The sequence below is a fragment of the Dreissena polymorpha genome, chromosome 11, assembly GCF_020536995.1.
Source record: "Dreissena polymorpha isolate Duluth1 chromosome 11, UMN_Dpol_1.0, whole genome shotgun sequence".
NCBI classification, from domain to species: domain Eukaryota; kingdom Metazoa; phylum Mollusca; class Bivalvia; order Myida; family Dreissenidae; genus Dreissena; species Dreissena polymorpha.
The window spans coordinates 46180599-46199851 of record NC_068365.1 but is presented as its reverse complement, the minus strand read 5'-3'; the positions used below and the strand labels follow the sequence as shown (position 1 = coordinate 46199851).

Here is a 19253-nt window from a genome sequence, read left to right as displayed (position 1 = left end):
CGTCGTCAAGGCTGTATTGAACGCAACGAGCCAATGCTCTCCCACTTGTAGATAGATATTAGTGAGCTGCGATACACGCTGTACTGAGGACGAAACATGAAAGGCTGGAATTTTTATAAGTGTTTAATTGTTCAAGTGTCCGTTCTTTTGCAGACGGCAGGTAAGACTGTTTCGTATATTCTTGGTATATCAACATAATGATTTCAATTACCAGTTTCAACAGTTTATTGATCCGCAGCATATACACATGTCGATGATTTTACAAATATAAAGGCATCAAAAGTCCAGGCTATGGGTCTTGTGATATTTGAGTAAGTGCAAACATATGTGAAAACATGAAACAAATGTACAGGTACAAACACATGTTGATGATACTTAATATGCAATTTTATTGAATTTATCTTTATTTTTAGGGGTTTGCCAGGTTGCTATTTTTTAAACACCTTTTAAGATAATTGTAATAAATTGTACAAGATTGCAAAGAACGGTTTTCATAAGTAAATCAATGTTTACATTCGTTCGATATTTCTTAAGTAGATATTTTTTCGAGGCACATTAAACGATGTGCATTTGAAATTTCAATGGTATTCGTCGCCAATTTCATTTAAATTGCAGAAAATACATTTTCGTTCATTGCGGTCAATATTTGACCATCTTATTTTTTCTATTTGCAAAATATTGTTACACATTCTAAAATTGACAATATATAATTGCTTATACAGACACGGCAGAATATCTAGAATATTTCATATTTGTGTTCATATTTATATATATGAAAATTTAAAGCCAGAGACGAATTATAAACTTAAAGTGCCACAACTGTCTTTATTGGTCTTTCAAAGACTGTTCAACAAGATGTAGTCGGACCTCTTTGGAACCATAAAACATTTGGTTGAACCAGATGTAACTGAGACCGCATTCATTGATTGACTTAACCAAATCTAGCCAATAGTATGCTGAGTGTCTATTAACATATTCAGAATGCATAAATGTATACAACAGTGACTAGAATTTGCTAGGATTAACACTTATATTATACCAGCAACCAATAACTATTAAAGATATACCAAGGTCACCATAGATCATAATATGCGGAGTTGAAGTTTTGACACTCAATATGTATTTAAAAAAAATCAGTGTTGACTTTTTCAAGCAAGTCACATCGAAATTTCCCTACATTTTACAACCATATGTTAAGATAGGTATAATAGTTGCTTCAAAAGATTTAATCAGACAATCAATAGGTAAAACAAGATTTTTTTTTCCATTTAAAACTTAACAGTGCCTTTTGGGGCTTGCTCACAAAGGTGTTTCGCTGAAGAAGCAAATTGTCTATTTTTGGAGAAAATAATTCCAAAATATTTAAAAGAGTCAACAACTTCCATATGTTTTGCATTGACTGATAAAACTCTGTGTTTTTTATTAAATGTATCACCAACAAAAACTATTATATTTATTTATTCCAAATTTATCTCAAGCTTCCTGGTGCAACACTATTGATAAAAGGTCTTTAGTACTGAATTTAAATATTCTTCTGCGTAAGCAAATAGAACAGTATCATCAGCATACAGTCTATAGTTTTGGAGATCTTAAGTAGCTCCTTGGTTTTGTAAATTGGCACTATACAACCATTAAGTCATGATTCAGGAATACCCGCAATCAAATTCAGTATTAAATAATTTTTGGTAAAATTGCATAAGTTTATCACAAGAGGCCTCTATATATTAATTCCAGACATTGTCAAGACCAGTTGCTGTATTGGATTTCAGTTTTTGAACTGCATTGAGAATTTCCAAAGCGGAAATATTTTCATATAAATCATGATCAGTAATGACGTTTATGAAATTAACATTTACTTCCTCGTCTACGTTACTGTTATCGTCACATATGTTCAATTATTTTAAATACTTATGAAATATTGACAAGCTTACGTTGTTTTGCTTTTTTGTTTATTAATACTGTTTATCTAAGTCAAAAAGCCTCTGGGGATTTACTTTTCAAATGTGTTTTATATTTTCTCATTTCTCGTTTATAATTTTGAAGAATCTTGCTAATAGTGAGTTTGTACGATTTGGAAGTCGAGAGAATGTCTGATTTTGTATCATTATTTTTTACCCAGCTGTGTTTGCGATTACTGAAATTGAATTTATTTCTAGCAGCTTTATAATCAATAAACCATTTATTGTTTTTTATAACTTTACCTGCATTTCTGGCACTAGATGTGTTTCGAATAACTCCCAAAGTTTTTAGCAGAATAAACAAAGGCAGTCTCAACCAAATTCATAACTGTATTCATTCTTTGCTGGTCTATCGAAACATTTTCATCCTTTAAATTTCGCAGCGCTTCCTTCATGACAGTCATGCTTATGTTTGTAACAAAATCTGATGATTTAAATTGATCCCATTTACGAATTTGTTCATTGGAAATAAAGACAGGGCTCCGTAAGACGACACATCATAATCAACCGTCGACACATCTTTCCATGTGAAAGTTCACTTTTTGTATTAGAAGCTCTAGCGTTTAATAATAAACATTCGTTTTCTCTACGAAAACATTTCGTATTCTACTATTATGATAAATGGTTTTATCTTAAAAACAACGAGCAATTGACATGTTACACTTAAGTAGTTAATCATAAATAGTGTCAACATCAACTATTTCAAAAATACAATTATGAACATCAGCTATATCAGCCAGTGTTGATGTTATAGCATTAAAGTCTCCGAAATGAATGACTTAATTATTGTGTGCGTTAAAGCTATGAATTTCGTGCATAAAACATTTCACATACACTTTTTGTCACACTATTTAGAATTTTCAGGTGGCATGTAAATAACACCGAATCAAACATCTTCATATAATTCAGTTTCTTTTTTGGCAGTTTAAACCAGTGTACGTACTCACATTCCGTATCCATTTCTTCTAAATGTTCCGATATTGTGTCCTTAATAAATATAGCAATTCCCCCTGACCTTTTACGCTCGTTTTGTGATCTGTTTTTCAGAAAACGTGATTAATTGCTTAGATTGATAACAGCATTATCGTCACAGATATTTCGAGATTGGTTTACAGCATAAAAGTTGTTCATCGGGGTAACAAATACTGAGCAACTTAGTGTTTTGATGCGTTTTGTTCCACGTTTAGAATGTCTCATGTTTAATGGAGTGGAGAAGTTTTAATGCGCGTCAGTTGCGCCAGTAGACTTGAGGTTCATGTTTGTCGCTGAAAATGCTTACATCTATTTACTTACCAAATACGAACAAACTGTTCTTATCTACAGCGTATAGGAGAAATATTCATCAACGAAATGATATGTGTTATCGTTCGTTTTGGCGTTGTTGTTAACCTTTTTATTTCAGTTTGTTAATAAACAAGTAAATGCGTTCAATTGATTTCCCCCGCAAAATGAAATGTGTTAATAGATGGATGCAAATCCCTTAATAAACGGTTTTATCCTTTGAAACATATTTAAGTAGAAGGTAATTGTTTTTATGGAAAGCAATTCTCTTCATCTATGCACCCATGCGGTTTCATATTGAACTCTTGTAGCGTATCTGAGATATGGCCTTAAAACGTCCCACAATACAAAAACAACAAAAGGCAATAACTCTTACGTAGAAAAGTAGAGGGTTATGGCTCTTGCGCATGGCACTTCACCTCATTGATATCAATACACCCATGAAGTTTTATGTTGAAGTCTTGTATGGTATCTGCGATATAGCTATGAAAACTTACATCATACAAAAAACGAAGGGCGATGACACTTATTTAAGAAAGTGAAGGGTTATGGTCTCAAAATAAATTCATCAGGAATGTTTTTGGGAAATTATTGAAAAGGTTCTATGTACATTCCAAGAAAATATTTCACATACCGTGACAGTATCGATCCAGCATTGGTGAATCTTCATCAGACTGTGACTTCGCGGGAAGTGAACGTCACAGGGCGGGCTTACTGCCGGACTGGTTTTCAGCAGTAAACAAAGGCCTGTAGATGGGGCTCAGTTGGTAGCCTCCATCGTCCCTGTTCATCACCCGTCTCTCCTTAGCTATCGCTACCGATTCCCTAAGTTTTCTGAGTGCGGTATTCTTTTCCATATCTATCACTTTCAGCCCTTCCCAGTCAATTACATGGTTGTGCCTAGCTATATGGTTCGTTACTGCACTGGGGTGTTCTATTGTTTCCTATTCTTTCCTTCCCGACCGCGTGAAAACTTGTGGGCTGTTCTTGGCGTCTTTTTTGTGCTCATTGATCCGCGTACCAAGTTTACGACCTGTTTCTCCTATGTACACAGTTTTACAATTCTTGCACGGGATCTTGTATACACAGCCGCACACCTCTACCGTCAGCGTCTTGTCCTTAGGGTGTACACGAAAGCGTCTGAGAGTGCTGTGTGGTCTCATTGCTACCCTTATGTTGTGCTTTCTGTAGACTCGCACCAGCGCCTCAGATACATTTTTAGCTCATCTATTTTTTGAAAAAAAAAATGAGCTATTGTCATCACCTTGGCGTCGGCGTCTGCGTCGGCGTCGGCGTTGGCGTCCGGTTAAGTTTTGCGTTTAGGTCCACTTTTCTCAGAAAGTATCAATGCTATTGCATTCAAACTTGGTACACTTACTTACTATCATGAGGGGACTGGGCAGGCAAAGTTAGATAACTCTGGCGTGCATTTTGACAGAATTATGTGCCCTTTTTATACTTAGAAAATTGAAAATTTTGGTTAAGTTTTGTGTTTAGGTCCATTTTATTCCTTAAGTATCAAAGCTATTGCTTTCATACTTGAAACACTTACTAACTATCATAAGGGGACTGTGCAGGCAAAGTTATGTAACTCTGACTGGCATTTGGACGGAATTATGGGCCCTTTATACTTAGAAAATTGAAAGTTTGGTTAAGTTTTGTGTTTTGGTCCACTTTACCCCTAAAGTATCATAGATATTGCTTTCATACTTGGAACACTCGCAAACTGTCATAAGGGTACAGTAAAAGGACAAGTTGCATAACTCTGGATGTCATTTTTACGGAATTATGGCCCTTTTTTGACTTAGTAACTTTGAATATATGGTTAAATTTTGTGTTTCGATCCACTTTACTTCTAAAGTATCAAGGCTATTGCTTTCAAACTTCAAATACTTTCATGCTATCATGAGGTTACTGTACCTGGCAAGTTGAATTTTACCTTGACCTTTGAATGACATTGACTCTCAAGGTCAGATTATTAAATTTTGCTAAAATTGCCATAACTTCTTTATTTATGATTAGATTTGATTGATACTTTGACAAAACTACTCTTACCTGACATACCACAATAGACTCCACCCAAACCATCGCCCGTGCCCCCCCTTCCCCCCAAATCCCCCCCTATTTTTTTTTCTTTTTAAGATCATCTCACAAATGACCACCACACCCTCACACTATACCCCCCCCCACCCCACCCCTCCCCAATTTTTTTTTTAAACGGTAAAAAAACAAAACTATTTATTTTGATTATTTTATGTTTGAAATACCGTCCAACCATCGCACCCAAGAATCCCCCCACCCCCCCCTCCCCCCACCCCCCACCCGAATCCCCCCCCCTAATTTTTTTTTAAGATCATCTCACAAATTACCACCACACCCTCACACTATATCCCCCACCTCACCCCCCCCCCCCATTTTTTTTGAAACTGTTTAAAAACACAAATATTTATTTTTATTATTTTATGTTTGAAATACCCTCCAACCCAAGAATCACCACCCCCACCCCCCACCCCCCAACCCCCCGAATTTTTTTCCCCTTTTTTTGCATTTTTGGAACATAATGTAATAAATGTCCACACCCCGACACAATGCACCCCTCTTCACTCCACCCCTCCCTCCTTTGTGATTGAAAATGAGAGTCCCTTCACCTTTAAAAAGAAAATAGATGAGCGGTCTGCAACCGCAAGGCGGTGCTCTTGTTCACATAGGGAATGACTACCATACCTTTCGACTTGTTCTTGGTTTTATCCCTTTCTTTCCTCTTTTTACCCTTCCCTTCCTGTTTTTTCTGATATCTTCGTTTCCGTGTCTTTAACCACTTTGTTTATTGTCCATTGTTGATATCTACACACTTTCAGCGCTCTAAGGACTCTCAACCTGGAGGAAACAAGAAATTCTATTCCTTTATTAAATCCAACCAAACTGAAAATTGTGGCGTCGCCCCCTAAAAAGTAATGGCCAAACGTTCACAGACCTAAAAGCCAAAGCCAACATACTCAATCAACAATTTGAGTCTGCTTTTTCTAGAACCCAACCCATGAGTCTACTCCAGTCCTGCAAGCAAGCACTTACTCCACCTGATCGCCCACTCATGCCCCAAGTCAACATTACTCAGGACGGTGTAGACAAGCTGCTTCAAGCCCTAAATCCGAGCAAAGCCTCAGGGCCAGACCAACTACCTCCAAGACTGCTGAAAGAACTTCACAGTGAAATAGCCCCTGTCCTCACCCATATCTTTCAGATATCACCTAAAACAGGTATTGTCCTGGACGACTGGTAGCAAGCAGTAATAGCCCCAGTCTTCAAGAAAGGTCCAAAATGTAATCCCAGTAACTATTGCCCTATATCCCTTACCTGCATAGCATCAAAATTAATGGAACACATCCTCACATCTAATATCATGTCCTTCTATGACAAAAACAACATCCTTAACCCTAACCAACATGGTTTTAGATCAAACACAGCTGTGAGACGCAACTGATTGGTTTCACACAGGAAGTCCATGACAGTCTCGAGAACGGCCAACAAACAGATGTTATTGTCATGGACTTTAGTAAAGCGTTCGACAAGGTGGATCATCATAAACGTATCCATAAACTTAGAAGATTAGGCATAAATGAACAGGTTACCTCATGGATCCACTCGTTTCTACAAGCCGGAACCCAACAGGTCGACGTTAAAGGTCAAAACTCTGAAAATCTTCCAGTCCTCTCAGGTGTCCCCCAAGGGTCAGTCTTAGGGCCCTGCTTATTTCTATCCTATATAAACGACCTTCCTGATAATATCAAAAGCAGAACCAGACTATTTGCGGAGGACACCATAGTATATCTTACAATCAAATTCTCCAATGACGCCCAAACACTCTAAATGACCTCATTCGCCTCGAAAAATGGGAGTCAGATTGGCCATGCAGTTCTATTCGGATAAGTGCGAAATACGTAGGATTACTCGCAAACGGAAGCCCATACTCCACCAATATAAACTTCACGGTATTGACCTCTAAACAACTGACGCCGCAAAATATCTAAGCGTAACGATTACAAACGACCTAACTTGGACCAAACACATCAACAACATCACCTCAAACGCTAACAACTCCTTAAGATTCATAAAACGCAACATAAAAACCAAAAACAAAGCAGTAAAACAAAGAGCATACAAAACCTATGTAAGATATTAATTTAAATACTGCTCAACAATTTGGGATCCCTGGCAACAGTACCTTATCTATAAGGTAGAACAGGTTCAACGGTCAGCTGCCAGCTACATCTATCAAGATTACACCTACACCAGCAGTGTGTCCAACATGATAGTTTCCCTGAACTGGCAAACCCTTGAACAACGCCGCAAACTAAGCGAAGTCACATTCATCTTCAAGATCCACCAAAGCCTTGTACATGTTGACATTAATCATCTAATACCAACCAGAAACCTGAACTTACTGATACCTCATTCTAGGTCAAACTACCATGCAAATTCTTTCTTCCCTAGGAGCATTCGTCTATGGAACAGCTAACCTATCTCAATCCAGTCAAGCGCCAGCTTAAACATCTTTGCTGAACAGCTTCCTACAACCTTCAAATTCTAAATTAAAACTGTGTTTTTATATTTTATCCTTGTATATTAGACTTATTTTACCCTATCTTCACCTTCTGATTTTAATCTGCACATAACACAAATTCTGACACTGTTTCCAAACAACGCGCCTGCTAATAATAATCGCTTACGATTGTCAGCAGTATACCACAGATGTAGATGATAGACCAATAGCTTCACCGATCCGTCCTCATTTCTTACAGTCAAAAAGTCCAAAAATGGTATCTTGCCCTCAAATTCCTCCTCGTTTGTGAAGTTGATACTGCCTGTAGTATCTACTGTGATCAAGTGCTCAGTCAACTGATTCACATACCCTATTTTTCACGATCTCCAGAATGTCATCCACATAGCTCTTCCAAAGTTTAGGGGCGCATGTAATGGGCAATGTTGCAATGGCTTGTTGTTCTAGCAACTCCATTAACAGATTCGCTTCTATGGGACTCACTGGTGAACTCATCGCCGTACCAAACTTTTGTTGAAAAATTTCCCCGCGAAACTAGAAATATGTGGTGGTCAAGATAAATTTCAAAAGGTCCACGATGGCATTTACTTCTAAGCTGGTTTTCTTTTTCAAAATTGTGTCAGAAAGGAGCCGTTGTTCAATAATTTCAATAGTTTTGTCAATAGGAGTGTTCGTAAACAATGACACAACATCATGTGAAATGAAAATTTCATCATCTTCTATCTTGATTCCCAACAAGCATTCACTGAAATGTTTTGAGTTTTTGACATGTTGTTCGGTCTTACATACGAGAGGCACCAAAATGTCTGCTAATGCTCTTGACGTGCTGTTTCAAATAGATCCCGTGTAGTCTACGATCGGGCGTAGGGGGTGTTCTTCTTGTGTATTTTAGGTGTACAGTACATTTTTGGAACATTTTCAGCAGTGGGGCTTAGCTCGTCGTATTGCTCTTTATTCAGCTTGTTTTCACTTTTCAATCTTTGTAATATGGGAACTAATTTGCGTTTGTACTTCGCTTTCGGGTCCTTTGGTAATTTTTCATCAGTCTTTGTTTACTGCTGGGAACCAGTCCGGCAGTAAACCCGCCCTGTGACGTTTACTTCCCGCGAAGTCACAGTCTGATGAAGATTCACCAATGGTGGATCGAAACTGTCACGGTATGTGAAATATTTTCTTGGAATATACATAGAACCTTTTAAATAATTTGAAGGGTTATGGTTCATGTTCATGGCTCTTCTCCTCATTGATATCTATGTAGTCCAGCATAGATGGTACGCATCCATCTTGTCTGGATTTGTAATCCTTGCTGGTCGACTTTATTGGTATGGGTCCCACACTTCACCAATATTATTGCCAATTTTGATGATCGCAATTCTTGTGAAAATAGTTATTGTGTTAGTTAAAACCTGTTTAGTTATAACAATGCAGTTATTTAAGGCAAAATGCCCCCTCTAACAATATGTAGTGTTTCAAATAGGCCCCATGTATATTGCGCTACAAATAAAGATGTTAAAGACAATTATGAATACAGGGTTATTATAATTATCACATTGAAAGTATATGTAAGCTGAATTTTAATAAATAAAGGTTCATGCTACAGTATAGTAATGCTAATCTGTGTACTCTGTCGTCAAAGTTCAACAATTGAATATCTGTTACACAACATCAAACATAAAAACGAAAATAAGGCAGGTTTGTATTCAAAGTGTCTACAAAAAATCGACATTAACCTTACGATTATTTTTATTTCTAAATCGTCAAACACAAACACATATTTTAATTTCTGAAGTATTTACGGTACTTCAAGTTATAAAAAATATATTATTCTGACAACGAATCTATAATTATGCGAACACTAGTAAACATTGGCTTTGGTCAATGAAAGCATATCAATTTATGATTTTATTGTATTTTTTTACTTTAAATACTTATCATAAATTAACAAATACAAATTTGGTGCATTTTAACAATAGTGTAATGTTTGTGTTTGACACACTTATATAAATCGAAACAAAAAGGGAGTAGTACAAAAGGACTGTGCTATCTTAATGGGTCCCATGTGGGTTCAGATTTAATATTAAAATAAATGTATTAACACATTCACAGAGATATAATTAGAATATTGTGTGAACAAAAAATTAATTTTTGACATGAATATTTGTTTTGTCCAAAATGTGCCAATTTCTTTTGAAGAAAACGTTTATATTGAAGGAATTAAGAAATGTCGTGGCCTTGCTGTTTCAAATTCAATTTGTTCGTAATTTATGGGTTATATAATTTGTAAAACAATTTTGACACAAGGTCGTTTAAATACCTTTGAAAACAAGAGCACACTTGACTTAATTTATATCAGAAGTTAAAATCTACTGCAAACCATGTGTTTTCTACGGGTTCTTATAACCAACCATTTTAAAGCATTGTTGCTATTCAACTTTGTTTAAAATGTGTGCCCCACCTCTCCCGTTGGTCAATTTTTGACCACGGGGTCGAACATTAAACAGTCATTGTAAAGGCCAAAAGTAGCATGTAAAATTTGTAGTACGATACGATTTTTAAAGCGTTCACGTATTTACAACTTCCTGTATTTTCAAATTAAAAATTTTGACTGACAAACAGCCCGACGACAGACGCGCGCAACCACACGGGCGCGGACCGACGACGGACAATGAAAAACAAGTGATCTCAAATACTCACTTAAGCACTTAGTGAGCAAAGTTCGTTGGCACGTTTGTTTACCGTTTTTTCCTTTAAGGAGGATTGACCGGTATGATTTAATCGATATTTCAATATCTATGTATCTATATCTATTCCGAGATTTACATTCACCCAACTATTTTTCTTAAACAGACGCTGTTAATGTTGCCCTTGGTAAACCTGCCAACCAGACAGACACGTATGGAAAACATACTGCGAACCGTGCCGTTGACGGGAACACATCACCGGATTTGAATAATCAATCGTGCGCACACACGTTGTCTCACAACGCCTCATGGTGGGTGAATCTCGAGAAGATATTCCTCATCCGAAGCGTCAAAATTTACAACAGGAACGGGGACGCCGGTAAGTGTGTACCTTTGATTTGGTGAAATTTATAATTCATGGAAAGGTTTGTCGTACGTGCTTATGTGTTGTGTGAATAAAACTAAATATTTAAAACCGTTTTGTCGCTGTATAAAATATTGTCGAAGAATCTTTTGTACGAGAATCATTTTATGTAGTGAACGTCATCATTTTTTGTTTTATTTTTTAAACTGTTTGGTTGAGCATATTTAGACAACTCTCTTCGGCGTGCATATATGGGTTGCATTCAGATAGGTCTAGTAATGAACAATTAACAAGAACCCTACAAATATTTGTGATGTGCAGGCCATTAGGCCACTTGTTTGAAATAATAGAAAAACGTATGATTACAATAGTTTTAAAAAAAGTTTGAATATTATCAATTAATTAGACGAGTTGTTATTAAAAAAAAATCGAGCAAAAATTCTTGATGACATACCGTGATATTCGGCATTCAGAAAGTGCAATATCTTGGGCGAAGAAAAAGTTATCTATATCCTAAATTAGCTCAAGTGATCGTTAATGAAGAAATCGACAAAGCATTTCAGACACTTTATTTGCAACATCATATAAACGGACGTGACAACACCTATTTTGTCTTTGTCTTGTGATAACACATTTGTATTTGTCTCCATGCGCTGTTTTTTTTTAAATATAACGTTTCTGACAACGGCAAGTATCAAGTCTTACAGTTACAACTGGACTTTGTTTTGGACAGCGATTGTTAAGTTATTGCTATGAATAAAATAAAACGTTAAAACATGCGATTTCATTAATCGTGTGTATCTGGTCAGTGTGGTTTGCATGCGATGAAATGTATCTCAATTCTTTCCAAGTTCATGCTCAAATTAAGTTGAACGGATAAAAGAAAATAAAACGAATGTGCATATTTTTGTTTTTGGAAGAATTGGATTAAAGTTGTAAGAAAGGTAAACATTCCCGTTTTTCAATTTTGTTGCAAGCTAATCATGTGTACAGTAGTCGGATCGATCAAATCTACACTTTTAAGTATATCCAGTATTTTCGTTTGTATGTAATTGTGTGGTTATCTAAATTTTATTTTGCTTTTTGCAGATATATTTAGCTGTTTTCTGATTTAGATTGAAATTAGATTGAAATTAGTCGCCATTTTGTTCAGTTTACGCGACGCGGTTGTATTCTAGTCAGATATAGCAAGTCCGACCCGGGCCGATATAAAGTCATCACTTATAATGATTTGAAATACAAAAGCAAAAGATGAAACATGCTTGGGTCCGTACTTTCTGATAATAAATAATAACGTTCAATACAATATGTTTTCAAGAAAAAGATAACGATTACAATGCAATTCAACGGTAAATGAAATACGTGAAGCAAATCGTAAAAAAATAAATTGTGTTATTTATAGACGAAAGCTATTGGCAGTTGCACGAAAACAAAAGTAATAAGGTTAATTTTCTTTTGTTTAAATGTTCAGCTATTGTAGAAAAACTCATTATTCTAATGTGTATGCCAGCGTTTTCTTTACGCTTCTATTGCGTGTCATGAGTACGGTATATTAAAAAGAATAATTCAACAGCTTTAAACAATAACACTCCTCAAAGACTCCATTGTTCAGATATCAGGTGTTACTGCAATGTGAATTTATCAGTTATTTATTTCAATCAATGACAGAGAGGATATTTGTTGGATTTAGTGGAATATCGATTTTTTTTCACGAGTGATCATAGAAAATAATATGTTCACAAATGGCGCAGCTACGAGTGAAAAAATATATTTTGTATGATCACTAGTGAGTTAATATCGACATTCCACCGAATCCAACAAATTTTCTTTTTATTATATGTTTTATTAACATTTATCTACATTGTAAAAGAGTTTAACCGGAGAATTTCGCTGGTATAATGACGCCATTTCGTAAAAAAATGACGTCATTTCACATTAAAACAGTGAAAAATATCGATAATTTTCACTGTTACTTTTCACTGTTTGAAACAATGAAATATCAGTTTTATTTCACTGATATTCCTCTATAAACCACCGAATAGCATAAAATAATTCTAAATATTCATGACTGTTGACGTCGTTTGTTTTCTATGTGCACACGGCTTTAAACGGTTATGTTCTAATATGATTATAGGTGCTACCTAATTTACGGGCAAAAGCTTTTTAAGTTTTTTTGATAACTATGTATTTTTAATAAATATATTGACATGACTGTGTTCAAAATATTATAATTGTTGCAATAATTAAGTAATGCATCCAAAAAAATCAATCTTAAAACAAGTTACATGTTCCAAGCTTAAAGATCTAGCATCTTATATTTTTTTGTTTTCTAGCCACAGGAATTTATAGCTGGTTCGGTGTCTGTGGTATAGTGGATGGGGTGTCTGCTAACTGGCTTAGTCACTGGGAGGTCTGTATTGATCTCTTAAAGGGATCTTTTCACGCTTTGGTAAATTGACAAAATTGAAAAAAGTTGTTTCAGATTCGCAAATTTTCGTTTTAGTTATGATATTTGTGAGGAAACAGTAATACTGAACATTTACCATGGTCTAATATAGCCATTATATGCATCTTTTGACGATTTTAAAACCTAAAAATTATAAAGCGTTGCAACGCGAAACGATTGAATAATTTGGAGAGTTCTGTTTTTGTCGTTAAATTTTGTGAATCTACGAAGATTGCTTATATAAGGTATAAAATACGTCAAGTAAGCGTACTCGGCGGAATAGCTCAGTAGGCTAAAGCGTTTTTACTTCAGGACTCTGGCAGGACTCCAGGGGTCACTGGTTCGAAACCTGGTCTGGGCAATGTTCTTTTCCTTTTTTTAATTTTATTCTTGATTTTTTATCTTGGAGCTTTTATGATCCAATGTTTACATTTATCGATATAAAGCATTTAATGAATATGTTAAAAAATGCCAAAATCTGTGAAAAGGCACCTTTAAGTGGGAGCATTCTTTAGATAACCCTAAAGACATACTATGGCGTACCATTTGGGTTGAAAGTCAAGAAGACCTACAAGTTAAAAAGAGAAATGTACGTCAAAGTACAATAATTGTACGTCGACATAAATATAAAATACACTTCGAAGTATATATTTGTACTTCGACATACATGTTTGTACTTCGACGTACACATTTTTTGAACAGCCAATCAAAACACTAGTCTCTTGAGCCGCTTTTCCTTCAGATTTATTCATAATAAATGATTAAAATCTCTTTTTTAATTGAGGACAAAATGAATAAAAATTTCAGAATGGCAAAAAAACTACACATAGAAGTTTCAAGTATTTAATGCATTGAAATAGATTATATACACATTTGAAGAAGATTCAATTGTTAACTTTTTAAAATTAAAATTATTCAGCATATTGTGAGTATTTATTGATCATGCGGGGCGGAGTATCACGACCGTCCAGTGCATTACTGTGTAGGAAATTCCCAACGGTAACCAAACAGTTACCAAGCATTAACAGGATAAATAATGTATTATAACCTCTCCGTTGGTCGTATTTGTGATAACCATAACTTGCATAAGTCAGAGGTTAATTCCGCCACGCCAGGTCAATAAATACGCACAATATCTATGAGTTAGCGGTCGATAGTCGCATAATTTGGTATAAATTATAATAATAATAATGTTTAATAAATACGCACAATATCTATGAGTAAGCGGTCGATAGTCGCATAATTTGGTATAAATAATAATAATACTTATGTTCAATGTCAAATATCTCTAAAAGCAACAGATGTAAGGTGTCTTCTGATTGGCTAACACTCAAGGGTCGGTGAAAACTGTACGTCGAAGTACATTTCTCGTTCTACCTAGTAGGTCTTGTAGACTTTCGACGTCATGGTACGTCATATAGACACTAAGTACTGGTCCTACCCAGGAACCAGTTTGTTTCATCAAAGCAGTTGCATTTAGCATACAGTACATGTGATGTGTCAAATCAATTTTGATTGACAAATTTGACAGGATTTTTTTTAATCCAATAAGTTTTAGACTGCCAAATAACACACACTACGTATTGAAAGCCATACCTGGAGCTTTCGTCTGTATACCACTGACTTCATCAGAAGAATGATTTCTACTGTTGGGAAACGTTAACACCACTAATTGTCTTCTTATTTTTTATCAATGTATAATTATGTGTAACAGCATAACAACATACTTGTTTCGCAATTAAAATATTTAATAAATACAGGTATCTTGCAGGTTTCTAATTTTCTTTTGCAAACTATTGTTGAATAGTTTAAATTGTGTCGCCACTAAAAAACTAGCCATTTTGTAGCAATTCTAAAATCACAGTCTAAACTGCATACACTTAGCTCTACAGTTGCATTTGAATGCAAATATTAAAATGCATCATGTTATATCATCCATATTTTTTTTATTTAAACATTCAAATAACACATAATACAGTTCATATATAAAAAGATATGTGGTATTGTGTGGATATACAAAACACTTCACATCATTTATTTGCACATAAAATAATAGTTACAAAATAAGTAAAACCCATCAACCTACATTTCAAGAATATTTACGTATATGAAATTACAAAGTGGTGTTATTGTATTACCTTTTACAAAATTAACATTGCTGGTTTTGCACTAGCCATAAAACATTTATCATGGATCAGCAAGTAACAACCAATTTATTAATTACACAATAGAACGGAAATCATATTAATTGCATTATGCATTTACTAAACAAGCTATTTGCTACTGTTTAGAATTACACTATCTTACTAAAAATGATCACTGGTACTTAGTGCTTTTACATACTTGTGGTAAGTTTTGTATTACTAGTTTAACAATAATCGGCAGACACTTGTCGATATACAGACAAAATTTGCATGGAAACTTTTCATATTTTTTCAGCATAATTGCCTTCAAATTGTTAATTTAACAACCCTTTGACATTGTTTGCACATCTGATCTTATTATACCATAGCTGATTTATGTTTATAGATAGACATATATAGACTTTTCAAAATTCTATAAAAGTTCACACATGTTCCATCCAAGTAAACAAACAGAACCAATAAAGATAACCACAGATAATAACTGTGTGTATAGCTTGGAAATTTTGATAGTTCGGGAATCCCTCCTTTGTTGATTTCTGTAAACCAAAACTGCAGTTTTGCTGGATATAATGGCTTGTATAATGCCCAGCTCTTGCCTTGGCAGAACAGCTTCTAAAAACGGAAAACCAACAAATATCTTAAAATTTGATCAATAATGCAGACAATTTATAAATGTCTTGTTTTTTGTTGATTTCGAATCTGAAAGATTTTTTACGTAAGATTGTGGTACGAAAATTCCAACGGTATCGGATTTTTTGGTTTTAGGCCTAAACTATTTATAGTGATATGTAACCTTTTGGGATATCGGTAAAGTGCGAGCAGACGAGGTGAAAATACTTTAAAAATTAAAGCTAAAAGACCAAAAAGTTAGATCTGAATATCTTAAAAATTTGTGAATAAATGTGTTTCTGGTGGGTAACAACGACAACTTACCAGAATATTGCTCATGATCAAACGTAAAACTTCTTTCTGAGAGCGAATGGAAAATGCGTCACAAATTCTGATACATTAACAGTAGGGTGTCGTTATTGAAATATCGCGAGAATACTTGAAGAATAGTGATGCCAACTATAGTGTGTAAAACAAATAATTTTTTAACAAGCGTTTGTGATTTGTCAGGATAATAATGACAATAAGATATCGAAAAGATCAAAGCAAATAAATTCGACAGAAATCGGAGATTCGGCACTATATATTAAAGACGGGTTATGTTCCCCTAAATTGTGTTCGGTGAAGACTGTTACTATATGTAGTGAACCAGTCTTCGGAATATACCCACTGAAGAATAGCATTCAGGGGAGATAATTGAGTAATGACCTAATTCTGGAACGGTTGCGAAGAAAAACAAATAATGCGAGAATATTTAGTGCGATTCGCTACACAATTATGATGTCATTGATATAACTTTTTCTGAGGTATGTATTTACATGTGATTTAGCATATGTCAAAGTGTTTTTGATTTGTTCAAGTTCATAAATAGCATCGCGAAAATATATGTCGCGTGGCAAATTTTTTTGAGACGTATCCATATGTGGTATTCTTATGTAATTTTATGTCTAAATTCCCATATGTATGAACGGTCAACGCCCGCTTCGCGGGCTTTTGCCCGTATTAAATATTCGCATTATTCATTGTACCTCTATCGTCATTTCACAACCTAATGGATCTAGGTAATTTTTATTTATATCTCGTGTGACTTGGCGGGAAAAAACACTATTCAATGCGTTCCGAATAACAGCTGTTACCTGTACGCACATGGTCGTTAGGTCTTTAGTTGCTATTCGTGCATTTCAGGTAACAGACTTCACGACGTCGAGCTTTACGTCGGTTTGTCGGAGCGCGGCTTTCAATCGCTTGAAGGCTTTCACCATGGCCAGGTCGGCGCTTCATACACATTTGAGCTAGCGACACCGGTGTATGGGCAGTGGGTACGGATTACGCGTAGAAATCCTCTAGACAAAGAACTCACTCTGTGTGAGGTTGAAGTGGAAGGTGTGCCATATTCTGCAGCCAATGGTAGGTTGGGTAATGTGTTAATATGTAAGATATTTAGAAACAATTATTTCCTAGTTTCATTTGAAAAACAGTAGGAATATGCAACAGGTTGGTGCTATGACAGTCACAGTACATAGAAAAAAAATTAAAATGCTCGAGCCTATACTTTAAAGTTATGTTTGATGATAAGTACATTAATTGACTAGTGCATTGAAAACAGTAGATAGCGACGACGCCGCGATCAAAGCATATCCATTCATGCTAACACAAAGCATTTTATACATGCTCATGCATGTTTTTACATCTTATTCTTCAGGTGTCCTTTATTCGGTCTTTAATGGATATGTTCACACTAGCACTGCAATCGACGTATCTGCGAAGGTCGGGTCAAAACGCGTCTGCGCATCAAGGTGTGCGAAAACAGAGAACTGCATCAGTGCCTACTACAACACAGCGACCTTGACCTGCAGCCTGTTCGATTCCTTGGCATTCCAGAAAGGAGACATCGAAAACGACGTCACTGTTGTCAACAGTATTGCCATAACAAATAATTCAAGGGAACAGTTGTTTGGGAAATAAACCGTCAATCTGTCTGTCATGTGTTTTAAAGCAACGGTTAGAGAAATTGAAAACATCAACGTATGCAAATAAAACACAAACAATAACCTTACCTATCAACATATACATACAAAGTCATCTACACAAGCAGTAGAACAAACCTTATTATATCGAGAGGTCATTTAAGTCATGGTAAGTGTTTGATTTTAAAACAGTCGGACACTAGACAAAAGGTTTAGACTCAGCACAAAACACTAAAAAAAAAAGAACTCAAATTCAGTTACCTCCGTTGGAACGGTCATAGCAATTTATTTTTTGTTTACACCAGTCATAATTTTACTCTCCAAAACTTATAGATGTCCCGACATTTTTTCAGAACACATGTATACGTAAATGCAAACGGGCAACTTGAAAGGATTTCAAATTTAATTTTCATTCATCTACTTAATGTTCGGTGTAAACACATAGCTTCTTAAATATAAGACACAATCTCATATAGATAAATATGCAGATCATCTTCAATAACATTATGGAAAAAGTTACATATTGGTTTCTAAATCTGCAATAGTTCTCAGATAATACATTCTTAAGTATTTTACGAAATCGAAATAGGCATGTTTTAGCCAACATTTTAAAAATAAAAATTAATTGAGTGTTGTAAATGCGAATTTTAATAAATGAAACGATGCTACTCGTACCGCGGCAAAGAGTTATCGGATATGATGTATATAATTAATTTACTATAGACATTTGATGCATTTCTTTTTCAGTAAGGTTTTACCTTTAATCTTGAATAGCTTCTACATTCCCAATCGATAAAGTAACGTTTTTTTATGTAAACACAATTTTATTCAGCTAATAAAACTAGTAAAACGGCGATTGGTTTAACGAATTAATTACATGTTTCGTGCGATATATCTCCAACTTAACAAATTTATATGCCTAGCGTCTAGAAAAAAGGCCTTGGCAAACATCGTAGACCCAGATGAGACGCCGCATCATGCGGCGTGATGAGACGCCGCATAATGCGGCGTCTCATCTGGGTCTGCGCTGTTTGCTTAAAGGAATTTCTGTAAGAAATATTCTAAATACAGAAATAAATATGCTAGACATCCCTAATTTTGGAAATAAATTGATCCAAATTAGAAGGATGGGAGAGTCCACAAGGCATAAATGGGTTAATATAACTGAGATTTCGGCTTCCGATGGTCCCCGGTAGACGTTCTTATTCGAAACACTGCTTTTTCAGAAGTAGCTCTTCCCTTTAA

General features: G+C 35.3%; 1 protein-coding gene across 1 annotated transcript; it reads left to right on the top strand.

Annotated features, from left to right (window-relative positions):
* On the top strand, positions 1-18020 carry LOC127850788 (fucolectin-4-like). Its single transcript, XM_052384099.1, has 4 exons — positions 1-160; positions 10645-10857; positions 17227-17448; positions 17744-18020. Exons 1-4 carry the CDS (start codon positions 97-99, stop codon positions 18004-18006), a joined length of 762 nt encoding a protein of 253 aa, XP_052240059.1. The 5' UTR covers positions 1-96; the 3' UTR covers positions 18007-18020.
* The last annotated feature ends 1233 nt before the right edge of the window (positions 18021-19253 follow it).

Coding starts and splice junctions, on each gene's coding strand:
- LOC127850788 (XM_052384099.1), top strand. CDS start 97: ATGAAAGGCTGGAATTTTTATAAGTGTTTAATTGTTCAAGTGTCCGTT. Junction 161..10,644: donor CGTTCTTTTGCAGACGGCAG/GTAAGACTGTTT, acceptor TTTCTTAAACAG/ACGCTGTTAATGTTGCCCTT. Junction 10,858..17,226: donor CAACAGGAACGGGGACGCCG/GTAAGTGTGTAC, acceptor CGTGCATTTCAG/GTAACAGACTTCACGACGTC.